The 17,345-nt window shown below is 38.3% G+C and overlaps 1 protein-coding gene across 3 annotated transcripts; it reads right to left on the reverse strand.

Moving 5' to 3' along the window:
• Positions 1–302: 302 nt before the first annotated feature.
• On the reverse strand, positions 303–15,971 carry arhgef7a (Rho guanine nucleotide exchange factor (GEF) 7a). Of its 3 annotated transcripts, XM_079464861.1 has the most exons (22): positions 15,531–15,971; positions 13,358–13,441; positions 10,904–10,988; positions 10,632–10,759; positions 10,283–10,484; positions 10,100–10,188; positions 9,847–9,941; positions 8,423–8,518; positions 7,947–8,069; positions 7,716–7,854; positions 7,276–7,335; positions 6,951–7,097; positions 6,157–6,243; positions 5,913–5,991; positions 5,669–5,808; positions 5,110–5,331; positions 4,914–5,007; positions 4,747–4,836; positions 3,855–4,025; positions 2,121–2,217; positions 1,905–1,959; positions 308–1,797 (listed from the first exon to the last, which is right to left on the reverse strand). In XM_079464861.1, the coding sequence occupies exons 1-22, from the start codon at positions 15,693–15,695 to the stop codon at positions 1,675–1,677; spliced, it is 2,571 nt and encodes an 856-aa protein (XP_079320987.1). In that variant the 5' UTR covers positions 15,696–15,971; the 3' UTR covers positions 308–1,674. The 3 variants fall into 3 exon arrangements, with proteins under 3 accessions (XP_079320985.1, XP_079320986.1, XP_079320987.1); XM_079464859.1 differs by lacking the exon at positions 3,855–4,025 and having other exon boundaries at positions 303–1,797; XM_079464860.1 differs by lacking the exons at positions 3,855–4,025; positions 15,531–15,971 and adding an exon at positions 13,584–13,651 and having other exon boundaries at positions 303–1,797.
• Between the last annotated feature and the right edge of the window lie 1,374 nt (positions 15,972–17,345).

Genomic DNA, 17,345 nt, shown 5'->3' on the forward strand with positions numbered 1-17,345 from the left:
TCCTTTCCATTGTAAATCAATGAAGTAGAATCATCGCCCACAAAGGGACTAGATTGCCTTGTCTCTGTAATAGGGCATATGCACAACCTTCACCCACAACTGTTGTGTGAAGACAAGGGCATAAAGTCACCCATGTCATCACGCCTTCCCCCATGACAGAAACTTAAAGCTTAAACTTCTAAGTTAAGCTCACCACAGTTGTGTTCAGTTACACACAGTTAATGTGTTTGATACATGTCATCACGCATCTGTTCATGTGGTAATGGTTTCAAGATTTGACTGTAGTCATCAGAGACATGACACATCTATCAAAAATGTCTTTATTTACAGAATTAATTTACAGTAAGGATCTGGGGTTTGAGGTAAAGGACGCTTCATAATAAAAATCCTCATGAGTTCGGATGTGGATACTTTACTAGTGTTCTGTAAGAGCTATAGGAATATCCTTTGCTGTAAGAATTCACAGTTTATAAATAAGAGTTTGGCATTTGTCTTAACTTTGCATGAAAGTATACTTCTCAAGGCATGATGGGAGCTAGTGATTCACAAGGTACCACAATAATACCATCACAATGGCAACCTAGAGTTATGTACCCAACATAGTAACAAAAATACATACACACACCTGAATGCTGCGTTTCTCATTTGACTAGCTGCTATGACAATACGTACCCACACTTGAAATGAAAGTTTTACATTAACTATCAAAATCAGTCAGCTTCAGTCATTTGTAAACTATAATGAAAACTTATGGTGTCACATCGTTGATATATTCACCATATTATACTATCTTGTATCTGAATAAAAGTACTTTTAAAAATGAAACGTAACAGTAAGATAAAACATTTAGAATCAATTCCTGACCCTTTGAAATGGCACTGGTCATCATTTACCAACCCTCATGTTGTTTCAAAGGTTGAAGGTTAAAGACTGCCTCAGTTCCTATTCACTTTCATCACATAAAAATAATGCAGCAGCAAAAGTTTGAAAGTTTGAGTTATACGGATGAAAGTCATGAAACAACACAGGGTTGTAAATGACAAGAGAAATCATATTTCTTGGGCAATTGTTCCTGTACGTTTCACCAAGTGAAAAGGCAAATTCATTAGTTATGCTCTTCCTATACTACAGTCACTCTTTGAATGCAGATGACTGCGCAGGTGTGCTTAAGGTATAGTTCACCCAAAAATGAAAATTTGGGCATCATTTACTCACCGTTAAGTTTTTCTAAACCTGTATAAATAAGAACGGTATCTGGAATTATGTTTGTAACCAAAAAATCTTCAATCGACTACCACAGTAGGAAAAAAACGAACACCACGGTATTCAGTGGTGCCCCAGAACGGTTCACATTATTCAATCCATCTTTTGCATTCAGCAGTAAAAACGAATACAGGTTTAGAACAACTTGAAGGTAAATAAATGATGACAAGAATTTTGGTTGAACTATCCCTTTAAGAAAGATAATTGTCCAGGTATAAAAATGGTGGTTCTCAAATCTTTTGAGTTTCACAACTTTAAGCAAGATGCTAGAAAAAGCATGTGTTAGGAATTGAATGATGAAATGACCCTCTGTAGTTAAGATCAAATATTGTACAGTCTTCTAACATCTTTTTGGAAGGAAAACCACACCAATTATTTAACACTAGTGTATCGCTGAACTGATATCTGATATTATAAATTGGTTTCATCCCAGGAAGAGTCATTCATATTCTTAAGCATTTTTCTAACAATCTTCTCCAGATCTTTCCGGGCTTTTTGCTCTTCTTCCAAGGACTTTTTCATTTTTTTATTATCCTGTTGGAATAGTAGAGTTAACTTACTATATTATAAGGAAATCATAATGGCAAATTTTGTAATTTAATTTTAGGAGTGAGCACCTCAGACCGATCATAAACACTTACCTGTTTAAGTTCTTGTACCTCATCTCGCAGGGCATAAACAACATCGACAAGACTCCTGAGAGAAACATTGAATATTTAGTTTCAATAAAAACTGTACCTAAATATGTTGAAATGTATTGATGCTTTAAATGCTGCTTCTCTTGGCAAATAACCATCCTCTATAGTCTATACAGTCTTTGTATACCATGTTGAAAGAGTAGACACATGCAATCTTACTTTTCTTCCAGAGTCTGACCGTTAGACTTCAACTCATCTAAGGTGAATTTCTCCTCCCCAGGAACGATCAGTGCTGGACCGGCATCTTTCCACTGTCCTGTTGCAAAAGAAAAGACCAACAGATTTTTAGGATTCTGACTGTAGTTCGACTCATGTCAGTGACAAAACTATTGTGCCCCATAAGATGGTTTGGACTGGATCAGACTTACACAGGACTGTGCACGAGACGGGAGTTAGTCATGCAGAGAGGGATCGTCCGAGAAATGGAAAACAAACGTGTTGAAAAGAGGACCAACAAGGGGTTTCTTTAAGAGTGTAAGGAAAACGTGTAAAGCAAATAAAAACTTTCAGAGAGATTTCTGTTTGTACAAATAGCATGTCTGAAGTCAGAAATACACTGAGTAAACCGTTTTCAAACTAAAAATGAAATTAAATACAGCTTAAATAAAAAAAATAATGCATTGTTCTGTCATTAAAGGTCAATTTCTGGTAGAATAAACATTGTACAAAACAACCCCAGATTTATTCAAAATGTATATTACAACATTTGTGGTATTTTGTCATATATTTGACGCTCCATATATAACAAACACTTAAATAATGTCAATTTCGAACCACGTAAACATCACTGACGTTTCTCAGTTCAACAGTTTAACAGTTTTTTCAGAATATCTTCATGATACAACCGACAAAAAGGCAGTAAATATTCATATTCTTCTTGTTCATATTTTAAACTACAGAATAGAACTTGGTCACAAGGAATCACGTAACATGAATAAATATACTCTGTCATCATTGAAATAATTGGCAAATCGGTTTGTCTTGTTTGTCTCATAAACACAACGTACATAAGAGGAAAAAGCATCAAACACTGAGCTTTGACACAGTTTTGAGTGGTGACTCTTGACTTTTACCATCCAAACACCTGATTTAAATGTACTTCAAACAACATTACATTTAGCAGTTTTTTGTAAACTTCCAATACGTTTCACCATGAAGGCAAACACCACTATAAACTTACATGTTAAATACAAGCATACAAAAAGTCAAAAATCATTCAAAATACATATACAAATAAAAAATAAATACATTTATAACACATAAGATTGAGCAATCTTTCCCAGTAATACTGTCCGCAGTGCCTTCTAAGAACCAGAGGGATGAATTGAATGATAGCTTGTGCATGAGTTCATGGTAAAAGACCAACCAAAATGTTTACATTGAGTAAACACAGTCAGAGTTTAAATACCACATAATTCAGATGAATGACATTACGCAAATATTCCATCTTATCACAAAATTCATTCTTTTTGCTTTCCGAATGCACTGTATCTTAAACAGCGGTAATATACTAAAATATATTAAAATACATCCGGTAATGAGGGCAGCGGGAATAAACATCATCAAATTTCAAAGGACACTTAAATAAATACCAAATGGCAGGTAAAAAAACAAATTAAGGGAGGTTTGGGAGTGTCGTGGATATTAAGATGTCAAGGCAACAGGGAACTGCTTTGGAAAAGTGCACACATCTGCAGAAAATGATGAAGTGCAGATTAATACAAAACCATGAGTAAACACTGACAAATAAATACAAATGACTCAAATAAATATGCATTGGAGAGACCCAATGATAAATAAACAAATAAATAGGTTCGAAATAAATAAAAATCATTCAAAACAAGAGGAGTGAGGAGAAGGTTTAGTTTTGGTGGGAGATGTAGGAGCTCTTACGAGAAACCGAGCCCATCCTGTAACTGTGAGCCGTCCATATACTGTCATAATCCGAGTCCTCAGATAGATCCGACGTGGCCTCTGGCCTGGAGATGCTGCTACGGCGGCCCAGAGAGTCCACGCTGGACTGATCCAAAACGTGGTTGTGCATGAGGTCAGTGCCATGCCATGCTGCACGGGACGTCCAGTCGCACATGATGACAGCGGGAGCAAATCATGAATGGATTGCAAATGGCAGGAAATGAAACGATAAGGGGGCAAGCAAAAAATGTACATGGGTGGTCCGAACCCGAAGAGGAGGAGGTCAAAGTAGCAATAATAATCGGGAAAAGGGAAATGAGTGTTCAATAAAATGGATGAAAATGAATGTGTGTGATGGGGAGAAGTAAATGATAGAGAAATGATAAACATGTAAGTATGATGAGGAGGAGAGAGAAGGGATATTGTTATACGAGATGCAAAAACAACTTTGATAAGATATAACAGGACAGCTGAGGTATGTTATACAGAAAAAATGTATATAGGAATATATGAGAGTGACTTTTTCTCACCTAAGGGGTGTCAAAGTGTTTATTTTTAAATGGACTTTAACTTTTCTTTTTGTTAAAAAAAATCACATTAAAACTGGACTAGGTCTGTATTATAGTCTTCTTTAGATCTATTACAATTATCCCAGGCATTAAAAAAATGTCTTTTAGTTCATTTCTACTACAACTGGCAAACTTATTTTTGTATCCCAAAGAGAAACCAGTGTCAGTGTGGGAAAGTTTGTGTATGGTGACAGTTCACAACAAAATGTTATTCTATGACTCATGTATATCCACTCTGACATGACAAAGTGTTTTACTACTTTCTCAGGGGAAAACAGAGACGGCGTATGCACATGACTTACTCGAGTTGAGGGTCTGTCTGGTTTTGGCACTCGTGCAGTAAGCCTCAATCACCTTGAGAATTTGAGCGTCCTCCTCCAAAGCTACAGTACCTGCACAGGTCACAGCTTAAATCAGCAACCTTCCAGAGACGCACAATATCAATAAGATCACCAAACCAGTGACTCACTCTTCCTCAGTGCAAACTCCTCATCAGACGGCTTTCTCTCAGGCTTTCTCTTGGGCAGCAGCTTTTTCATAGTCTTGGGGCTTTTACTGAGGTCCTGAAAAATGACAATGTGAGCGAATGCAAAGAGGTCAGACGCATTATCCTAGTTCTGTGAAGATACTATAAAAAAACTTTAGCTTTCAGTATTCTAGTGTACCTCTTTATAGCAGAGAGCAGCTGAAGGTCTGAGTGGAGGTGCTGGACGCAGGCAACTCAAGCTCCAGGGTTTTTGAGTTTTGGGGGGCTCCAGGGGACCCCACATCATTGTGCTGTGAGGAGCCCCATGAGAGGAGGGGTGCGGGAGGGTGTGGTAAGCAGGGGCGACAGTCAGGCTTCGGCTTTCCGCATGTCTGGATGGTGTCAGTGGGTGGGACGGAAGCTGGAGAAAGGGGTTAACATTTAGATTGCTGCAGAAATGTTAACAACACAATCCTGAGGTCTGCCATTGTTGTTTTTAGATATGCCTATATACTAAATATGTAATATACATGCTCATTATGTCACTGTTTACATAGATTTGCATTTGCAATATTACAGTATTGTTTTCAAAGGTTTGCAATTTCAGACCCCCCCAAAGTTTTCACGTTTATCGTCTTTGTATGACTGTTAATGGTGCGCTTTGTGTTGAATCAGCTACAACATCATGTAAAGGAATAGGTTTACCATCTGCTTTCTAACAATATATAAGATATATTCTATTAATAAAACACACTGACTGTGTGGCAGGGAACGGTGAGGGGCTTCATGCTGGGAGCCACCATGGAGGTATGCTTGGTCTGTCTGTTCAGGTGCTCGAGCCAGTCCTGTAGATCCTGTTTGTTAAAGCAGATCACCTGAAGCCTTTCAAACATGCTTCCTGCATGAAAGAAACACGTGCATGGTTAACAAAAAACAAGGACAAAAATATCGAACACACTCTTATGCCACAAACCGTGAAAACAAGTGCCAACTTGTCCTTACCAGAGAGCTCAAAAGCATTTTTATGGCTTTCACAGTCTTCTAATGGGCTCACTGTCATTCCGTTCAAAGGCAGCTTGCCCTGAAAAACCAAGATGACATATTTTCTCTTTGTGCTAAATCCAGAAGGGCCATTTTAATGTGTATATAGAGAAGCAAGCCTTGAGTGGATTCGAAAGGGTGGCAGAGCAGGACAATGAGATTTATCTGGTGTTCTAATCACTTCTGACATCGACTGGGTTCTGACCTGGTAGATGAAGCCACTCATCCTTGGACTGGCAGACAGGATGAGCACGACATGAGGAAATAGCAGAAGGTAACGCTCATGTCTCTCCTGAAGAAAACAACATTTGTGACTAGCATCTCATTTACAATAAACTCTGTGAAGTATATACAATTATAAAACAAATAATGTTTTTAAAAAGTATAATATAAAAACATGAAGACAGAAATAAAAACTAGCTATAGAAAAAGCAGTTATGTATGTATATATGCATGTATATATTATGTTTCGTATATGATTTTATATTACTACACATTTATAATCGTTATACATTTATATATAATTTTGTATATTATATAGTTTAAAGTTCATCACCGCTGTCCTTCTAAAGCCTTGTATCTCCATAATTTGTCATTTAGATTATTTGCCATAAATCATAATTAGTCAACCGTAATGTTCGTCACTGGGTTTTGCAAAAATAAAAACATCTAACGTCGAAATTGGACATCCGAGGTTTTAAAAGGACAGCAACGATATTTATATACAAGGAAAAAAATACATAAAAATCAGTACACTTCTTCTAATACATGTTTTTACACAACTCTAATAAATAGTTTTATGTAATAATAAAATAATAGTAATCCAGTTCTTGCATTAAGAGGTTAAACCAATGCAATAATACATCACTAGTTACTCTAACCATGTAAATAGTGCCTGTAAATGTGTCCGTTTTGACAGCTATATATCATAAACTAGGGCACTTTTATCAAGCAATTGCAATCAGATGGGTACACCATTAAGATTGGGTGGCATCTCACCTCCCAGCCGTGGTTCTGGACCATGGCCTGGCTCATATACAGCACTGAACCCAGAGTCTTGATATCTTCTCCCTCCCACAGCCGAATCGTCTCGGCCAAAATCTGAAGCTCGAGCTCCTTGCGCTTCCGCACCTCCTGACATTGTGCCTGTAACCATGGAAACATAAAGTTATCAAGGCTAGTTGCCATGGGAATGATGCACACCTAATAGCAGAAGCACAGCCACGGGACATCAGTCTGTCAGCGCCAGAGGAAGAACATTATAGCATGTTAACTAGGCAGACAGTGTGCAACAATCATTGAAGATAGAAAGACAAAGACTTACAGAGAGATTCTTGAAAGCTGCCATACACTTCTGAATCTCTGTCCTGTCTGGATGGCCCTCCTGAAGGGGAAAGAGTAGATTTTAAGAATGAGTTTGCTTAGAAATTAAAATGTTATCATTTATTCACCCTCATGATGTTTTACATCTGTTTGATCTTTTTTTTTGTGGAAAATAAAAGAGACATTTGACGTTCTTTTTCAATGCAATTGAAGTGGATGGAGACATGGGCTTGTTTAAACCCAAAAGCACAAGGAAACCATCATAAATGTAGTCTGCGGTCTGTTTTTTAGACTGAATAGACTGAATTTTCAGTTGCGTTTCTTTTGTATGCCACTGAAAAAAAAGTTATAAGTTATGAGATTCGACATGATGAAGACGTTTTTACATCAAATCGATCACAACAATGTACACAAAACTACAGAAAACGTCTTCCTCTCTACCTCCATGTGTCTCTCCAGCTCTTTCAATAATGTGGGATATTTGTCCAGTCTCATGAAGGGTTTGCTGAGGCCCGAGGTCAGAGTGAGAATACCCGGGACGGTCGCACCTCTCGCCTCCATAAACTCTCCGAGTTCTTCACTGTCAGGACAGAAGTAATGCAATGTTCATACATTACAACGGTGGAAAGGCTCACTGGGAAATCAGGATATTGTTATGGAAGTGTACAGTACCTGTGATCAGTGAGAACGCTGACTGCTGAAGGGTGGTTGGAGCAGTAAGACACATATAGAGATCTCATCTGAGGCATGAGATTCAAAAAGAACCCGCCAACTTTCTGCTGCAGCTCTGGAAGTCTTCAACGCAGAGCACAGTGGAAGAATTAGTTAGATTTATTATGAATAGATATGAAAAAAGATGCAAAAATAAACAAAATTATAGTACCAAAGCTTTATTTTTCAAACTCAATAAAGAACACCAGAGGTCAGTAAAACAATTTTGGAAACCTCCAGTGACATTCCAATCGATTTAATGGACCGCACGTTTACTTTGCCCCGCTCTATTTTCATCATCTATAAATCGCAACTTGATATATTTCATTGAGTCTCCGTTTCACTAAGTGCTAAGGCCCACCTGTCGTAAATTATTCGGAGCCGTTAAGCGTAGGGCTAGAAATCACATGACTGTTTACGGCCAGAATGGAACTCACTTGGTGCATTCCTCTAGTGACTGGACCAGAGTCTGCTGAAAAGTGCTGATCTCCTCCAGGTTCCCAAGGATGATGCTGGCGTCTGAGGAGCACAGTCTATAAGGAACGATAATGGGAAGCAGAGGGAACCGTAAATCATGTTTAATCATTAGCCTTGACTAATAATAACAATTGAGCATCTTTCATCTCTCCATGTGCCACTTGTTATGCTTAACATACAAGCTCTGTTTTAAGACCTGGTGAGCTGCTTGTTGCCTTGTAAGGCGCCACTATTCTCATAATTGATTTTAGCATTACCACGTTTCCAAGCAACCAATCAACTAGCTGTCAAACGATTAATTGCATGCAGAATAAAAGTTTGTGTTAACATAATACTGTGCATATTCATTTTGTATTTATAAAAACATATTTATGAAATATGTACATGCATTTATTAATAATCTAAATTATATATAAATGTTTGATAATTGTATATTTTTTCTTAAATATATACATGTCTGTGTTTATAAATACAAAATGAATATGCACAGCACACAATACAATCGCGAATAATCTTTTGTCAGCCCTACAATCAACCTGTCAGGTAAAAAGCAGAAAACCTTTTAGGAATGACAGTTAAGTACCCTCAAAAAATTAAGATGCAGAGCACACACCAGCTTTAGGTTGAAGTAAATCTCTCAAATAAAATATCGTAAAGTCCCAGTGAAACATCCCAGTGAAGCTAGTTATGAACGTTGGTGAGTGACACTGGCATTTGTCTTCTCCTTTACTCATCAAGGCTGCGATATCTGATCTCCTCCATATAGCCATAACATTATTCTATGTAGACTTGAAACGGGTCAAATACGTTGTTTCTTCAGTGGATTTGTTTGTATGATAGACGGATAAATTATGACTATGTCTCTGAACCGGAGGACATTAACGTGTAACCACTCATGAGACACTAACACAAAATTAAGACTTTAATGTTAATGGTTACACTGTCTGGATCATCTGCCATCCAGTACATTATGTATCATTCACCATGTAGGACATAATAAATGTGCAAATAAGTGGCAGCTCTCACAGTGAAGGAGGTGGGACTCTTCCGATTCTAAAGCAGAATTTGATTGGACAAGAATTTTGGCAAGAGGCTGAAGTGTAGCGTGATGTCATGGAATTTCTCGATTTTTTTGAACGCCTTTGCCAGAAAGAAGACATATATGATAATATGGATGTATGTGCTTTTTTCTTTTTCCTAATACACTTTTCTTGGGTAAGCTATTGCTTGAAGCTGCCATCCTTCCTGTTAGCAGCATGCCTTGTAATGCTTTATAATACTGTTTCCAAATGTAGCTCACCAAGATTTGAAACAGAGCTTTAGTGTTCTACAGTGCACATTTCCCAACATTTGTACTTGACAGGATGAAAGCAACGCTTCTCACTTTTCTGTCATCTGTAGTGGTCTCAGGTAGTTGGACAGGATGTTCTGGAGCTCCTTTGAATACTCCGTTTCAGTTTCTAGAATGTTCTGTAGCACCTGAAAGCAAACAAACAGGAGCTATTTTTAGAAGAGACATTTACAGTATACATGGTGATATGTTTTAGCTTTGAACATGACCACATGTTTGTTTCCAGACCAAGTGATTACCAATGACGCACAAAACCTCCTACATGGTAAACACAGACGGTGCTCACCAGGTTGTAGTATGTTTTACTGATGGATGTGGTATCAAAACCTTTGGGAGGGCTTTTAAGAGTTCCAGATTTAGGAGACACTGGTTTGTCTGTGAGGAAACAATAAGTGACACAATATGATGTTATGCTCACTCTCTTATGTAATTGTTATGTAACAGTAAATTGACAGTGGTGGACACATACCGAAACCTTTGACCTCTCTGACGTAATTGCTTGGAAACCAGCCTGTCTTGCCGTTCAGATTTCCTTCCCACCATCCCCCTTCTTCTGCACGGGTAACATTGATGATGTCACCCTTGTTGAAAGAAAGCTCATCCTCATTGGTCTGCTGGAAGTTGAAGCGAGCTTTCACCACTGACTGAGCGTTACTGTTCTCCGTCATGTCCTGAAGCAGGAGAATATTGAATGAGAGCGACAAAGTGCCCAGTATCTTGAGTCAAACACAGGTGCCATCACATCCTGATTCCTCCATGTAACATACTTTCATGAATCTGCATCCAAGTTTGAGATGTCTAACAGCGATGCTGCTTACCAAGCTACGGAACTGGTTATGAAACAGTTTAGAAGATCGGCCCAGCGAAGACTGGGAGGCCAGAGAGTCGAAGGATTTGATCCGGTGGGCGGTGCGTGTACATACAGAGTCACTGTCGATGCCAATATCTATACCAGCAGAGCAACAGAGGAAAATAGCGCGCACATATGTATAACATAGCCTTTTAAAAACACACACATGAATATGTGCAGTTGAGATTCAAACGTTGGCACTTTTTAGAATTCTGCTTATGAATTAAAAAACATACATACCTGCAGTCACTTTATTGAGGGCAACTAGTGTAGTGAGGACTTTGCTAAAGTTATGGCCCTGAAGCAGATCAGCAGCCTCGAATGGCTACAGAGAGAGAAAAACATTATATAAAAACATATAGCTTGTCTGCTGAAAAGAGAAAGAAAGGCCTAGATTATTTCTAAAGAAACCTTTCATATGGTCAAACACATGTTGTATGCATTGCATACTAAAAAACAGTAAATTAAGCTAATACTAACTAAACACAAAGCAGGTTCTTAGCTAGAGATGTGTCCAACTCTAGATTGTCAAGCCTGTGTTTGCATTTCTGGCAGTGTAGGGCCATTTGATTGACAGTGGTGTGGTTCAGTTGTGTGTAGTTGTGTGCATCTTGTATAATAAGATTTACTTTCCGCTCTGATTACAGTTTCTGCCCCGAGAGAAGCAAAGAGAAGTGGCCAATGTCTCATAACAAAAGCTTTTGCTTTCAAAGAAACACATTTGAATGATTAAATATCTCATTGTATACATATGTCTCTTTGCAAATGATGCCCTAGTTTGATAGTTAAAGTAAATATTTCCCCAAAGTTCTTGCTTTTAATTTTAAAGTGATCTTGACCCAAATTTGAAAATTCTGTCATCATTTACACTCCCTCTTGTCATTTCAAACCTGTATGAGATTCTTTCTTCCGCAGAACACAAAAGAAGATATTTTGAAAAAAGTTGGTAACAAGGGTTAAAAATATCCTTCAAAATATCTTCTTTTGTGATCTTCTGAAAAAAAGTCAAACAGATTTGAAATGACATGAGGGTCAGTAAACGATGACAGAATTTTTATTTTGGGTAAACTATAACTTTAAATGAATGTGTCTGTATAATGGAGGTAAAGATGCTACACATCTACCAAAATGGTTTTGTATAAATGATGCACAACTTTATGATAAAGGGAATCGGCCCATTCATTCCACATTATGCCAGGAAAGTAATTGTTTGGTCTGCACATGAGCAATAGAAAATGTCATGTCTTGTGGCAACAAACAAGGAAGAGTGAAGCATTATTTGCAGCAACATAAGCGAAAAAGTATGTGTTCATATAAAAAACAACCTCATTTGTACTAGCTGCAGGACTAAACATTTCTAGGCACTTAAAATGATCTGCTGTGATAACTTCTGGGTGACTGAAAATGAACCACAGTGAAAGCTGCGATAAAAAAAGAGGGCACAAATGTATAGATGGGCATGTGCAAATACATTAAAACCTGGAGTGGTAAACACTGCTGAGGGGAATAATATTATCTCCTTGAAACATCTGTGACAAATGCTCACATTTCTAAAAATAAGCATCTTTAAAATGCTCACTCGTACCTTCGGCCTCACATGCTTGAAGCCTTGAAAAGAACAGTGTACCTGTCCAAAATCATAAAACAGTAATGCTCTGTACACTACCAGGCCAACCAACCTTTTGAGAGGTCAGCAAAGAGACCAGCAAAGAAACCCAAAGAATATTTTTTATAAACCAAGACACATGTTAAATTAAAAACTGTTTAGTTTTTTTCCAAAAAGCTATTTGGTTGAATTCATGCGGCTTTCAAGAGCCCCACATGCGCCGTGTGTGTAAACCCCAACACTTTTGGAGACACTTGACAATACATGAGCTTTACCCTGAACCATCTGTTCTTTAATAAATGCGCATAGATCAAAATCCTTCTAGCCCTTTGTATGTCATTGTATATCGATGCCCAAATTGTAATTTAACCAAGCATTTAAAATCGGTTGATAGCATAATTCACAGGCTCTGATAAAACACAGCTCAAGAATTTCTATAGATTTTCACACATTTGGTGGGGGGGCAAATAAGCCAGTGTTTACTGCCGCATCCTTCTTGATCCTGATGATGACTGAACCGCTCAAGATTTAGTTTTTCTGTAATAAGCCATTATTTTTCCTCATGGCTCAAGCTTACATTGGTGATGCTGTATATTTAATATAGAGGCTGGGTGTGCAATGTTTTGGTGATGACCTTTTTTAAATGCTGGAAATGATACACTATACACTATAAACAAAGCAGTAAAATTTGTTTTAACTTGGATACAACCCATTTTTAAAGCTCTTGACGGACTTTTGTTTTGAGAGCAACTTTTGTTTTGCAATAACAATGCCCGAAGCTTCAAATCATGGAGACCCAAGAAAAAGCAGGAGACAAACTGTACATGAATGGACAAAGCATCGCCATTCATGATGATGGCACAGCCTTTCAATCAACGTGCTCTTTAACAAAAACATTGATGAACGTCATCGTTCAGCACATGACAAAGCTTTTTGTCCGGGCTATGATCATGAGTTTTCGATCTGCTCTGTCCGGAGTTGGGTCCCCTCAGTCTGCTTCACGTATCTTTTGTTGATGGTTTTCACGATCGTGGCGCCAATGCAACAATACTGCAGCATACTAGTCAATGATAAACGCGTTCACCTACCTCGACGCGAAACACAGCGCAACCCTTCAGAAACTCCGTGATGTTGCTGAAGCACTCGCTGTCGGTCTTGGGATCTTGGAAGATCTGCGAAGAAGAGCAGATGGGAATCGTCTAAATGTGTCTTCCGCTTTGCTCGACGTTATAATCTTGGAGAACTAAATGCATGAAAATCCACGGATTGACTGTGGCTGACTGTGTTCTCAACCGCACACACATTGGGACCTACAGCTCTGTTGAAGTGAGCAGCATCGGGAGGAGGAAGTGACGTTTGCAGACGGGCGCCGAACACAATGGGACGAGAACTACACAGCCGTGCGCTGGCGGGCAAAATGAAACGCACGGGCAAGACAAGACCATAAATGACAATAAAACCGTAAATAAGAATAACCCACAATCATACAACAGTTAAAACATTGCGTGTAAGCTTCACGTTTTTGGCTCGGATAGTGAGCTCGCTTTGTTTATTTTTGGGGGGAAATACTGACGTTTGTTTAACGTCACACAAACTGTGAAAATAAATCAATGTCTGGCACACAGATTTTATTTTGTTATTTATTCGACGATGTTTAAGCACAAATTCAAATATGGTCGATGTGTTGTAAGATGAAACTGTGAACCCTGACCTCATATAAGAGGATCCTTTCCCTTAAATAGTGTTTCTCTGTTTAGAAGACAATGATGTGAACTAATCGATGAACAACAGTTTGTTCCATGTCTGATTCTGAGGTTAATCTACCTGAAAGCCAAAAATCATGTTGGGACATGGGATGTTTGTGTATCATTGACTCTGATCATGAGTCACGCCAGTGATACTAAATGGACTTCTTGCATGATGTCCTCCATTCTGAGTCCTTACAGCAACATGATGCTCTTTCCCACACAGTCTAAAAGAGGTAAAGTGCACTAATCCTTCCATTTCCTCTTTCAATGTGCAAACTTTACACGTTTTAGTTACCAATGCACACATTCATAAGCCCTAATGTCAACATTGTATTATATTGTTTCAAACAACTGTAAAGTTAAGTGAGTTGTGGAGTTTTAAAGAGCTTATTGCTGTCATAAAGCATACAAATTGCTAAACATAAACTTATAAACTCATAAACCAAACTGACTCTTAATATGACTGGTTTTAAAAACTCTTCCCTGCATTCACTTAGCAAAGAGAGAACGATTGCATTATTTATGGATAAGAGGAACTACACATCATTCTTTAGAAAACACAATAGCCATGGTTATTGTACTGTTCTTAAGTATTAAACTAGTAGATTTCCTGTTTGAATTATTTGAGGTCTTACCTTTATATTTAAACATCTTTGCGTCTCGTGGATTTGCATTTGCCTTCAGGCACATTGTTCAGTGGAGAGATCTAAAACACGTTGTTGTTTTCATTCCTTTACATTGCCTTCACTCTTAGTTATTATGAGGTCCATTTTTATACATTAAGAATATTTCAGTGTTATTAACTAGTTAAGGTTACTCAGAAAATCAAACTATAATTGCATTCTTTTCTATGTGGATGTCTTACAAATTGTATTGCAATATAATGGCCCCCTTGAGGAGAAAAAAACACTGTTTCTCTAAATGAGAGCCCCTTTTCTTTTTGTCTATATGTCTGTCTATGGCGGCAAATTCCCAATTCCAAGAATAGATGTCCGTCTAAACTAGATAAATAATAGCTTGCATATTGGTGCTATTCATACACAGTCCTGCATGCGATTTGCATGTGCTTATGTGTGCATGTGATATATCATCAGGTTTCCATAACGTTACTTGTCATTTACATCACGCAGTCCGTGAACTCGGTAAATATCCAGTCTATTAAACATTTATTTTTCTTGCCGCATTCTGTAAAATAAAATACATATATAAGATACCAATACAAGTCTTACATCATATTTTTTTATGGAGGACTAGTTGTTTTGCCTTGAGCAACATCAGCAATAGCGCGTACTGATCCCCTCTGCCGACCTGCTGCTGCATGTATAACTGCATGTATAACATGTAGATCTATATGTAGGCCTAAATAGACAGATGGTTTAACGTCTGATATGAGGTTTGAGACATAAACTGAATAGTATGCCGGTCTAATAATAAATATCACCGCGTGCGTAGAGGATTACAGAAAAATAAATGCATTGAAACGCGGTGCGTCAATGGGAGGATGCGCGCTTACCCTGTCAGTAGTGCCTGGACGCAGACGCTCCAGTAACCTGCACAGTACGACCCCATCCTTTAACGAAGATTGCAGAAATCCATCCGGATCCGAAATGGTCTTTTTCGGCGACTCCAAAACCCCAAGCGTAATGAGCCACGTAACCGTTTGTTCCGCCGGATTCATGGTCACACCAGCAAGGTCGATGATTTCAGTATGTGTGAATTGAAAATTAGGCTATTTGTTATTACCCAGCCGTTTAACTGGGCACCATTTTCTCTAAATCTGTTATTTGAGGCGGTTTCGCATTATTTGGTATTTAGTCCTTCCTGTTCCATAGAGATGAGTAACGCTATCCCTTCGCCCTCATTTCCTTTATTACGACAAGCTGTCAAACGCCTTTCACTGGAATACAGTCAGTGCAGTAAACCTGCATCGTCTGCTTCACATCTTCCGGCAGATGACATCACAGCATAGACAGCTTTATGTGACCAGTCTTATCCCGCCCGCTTTGCATTTGCACTGTACATAGGTTGAACTTGTCTTTGCATGACAAATGTGTCATCAAATATTATTGTGTTGTGTTTTTTTATTACGACACGTTACAAAGGGTATTCAGTATGATATATAAGAAAATGCACGTGATGAGAGATAGGCTAAACGGTGTGAGTTGGAAGCGTGTCCATCCTTATTAATAAGAGAACGCACATCCTTTTCGATTGTTTCTTTTTTAAACAGGTTATATTTGATCATGAGACTAATGCAGTTATTAAACAGTCCGCGGGGTGGCGTACTTTATCATAACATTTGACAGTCCTATTGCTCAGTCAAAGGGATGTGCAAGACAGTCATAAATTAATTCTTGTTTTTTATTTTTTTATCACTTGTTGAATAACATTGATATGTTTCCATGTGTGTCTGGCAAAAACTATACGATAAGAGATTCAGCGTGTCTGATTTGCTGGTATATTTTTAGTACCCTAATATTGAGTAACATGGCAGTACATTGAAACAAAGAATAATCTAATTCATCCTAAAAGTGGTGGAATTGAAACATCAAAATATCAACAAATCAGCATTTACCACAATCATGAAAAATATCACTCAGTTAACATCAAAACTTCTCCCTCCTGAATCATCTAGCTAGCTACCTAGAGGAATCCGAGTTCCCAGTGGGTCACCATGGATACCGGTAGAGGTTCAGGGCCTGTCTCCAGAGTCAGTGGAGGAGAGAGCCAACCCCTCTGTGGCTGGGAGGGAGAAACATCATGTCTTAACAGGCCTGCCACGGGATTACACACAATCCCCCAGACCCACCATCATAGTAGCTGTAACAAAGGATGGTTTAGCTATAATTTCCTACTTGAGCACTCTCTAGATGACCCCTTTCCCTTTTAATGTCTTTAAGAAATTGTATTTTATTGGCGCTACATTCCTTTGGTGTAAGCAAAAAAAGAAAGCTGTGAGTGTTTATTGACATTACTATTTTATGATTGTTTTCTCCGATGCAGTGCGTCACTCATTTGTGACTGTTTCTGTTGGAGAGATAATAACTCTATTGCTCAAGATAATATTCTGCCTGAACAAAAACGCATCAGATGCACATTCACGCTTGATTAAATCTTCAATCAAACATGTCGTTTTGCCATACGTCTCTTGTTTGTGCTTTACACGGAAGTGTTGCTTGTAACACTCATTTTTTATTCAAATCCACTTCACTGATTCACTTTAGTCAGTTTGCATCCCTTCTTTTACACTGCATTCCTTCCATTTTACACTGCTTGCTTTTTCTCGGTTTCAATCTTTCTCCAGGTGTGTATCTCAAAATGTGGATGA

The sequence above is a fragment of the Barbatula barbatula genome, assembly GCF_947034865.1.
Source record: "Barbatula barbatula genome assembly, chromosome: 9".
Lineage (NCBI taxonomy): Eukaryota > Metazoa > Chordata > Actinopteri > Cypriniformes > Nemacheilidae > Barbatula > Barbatula barbatula.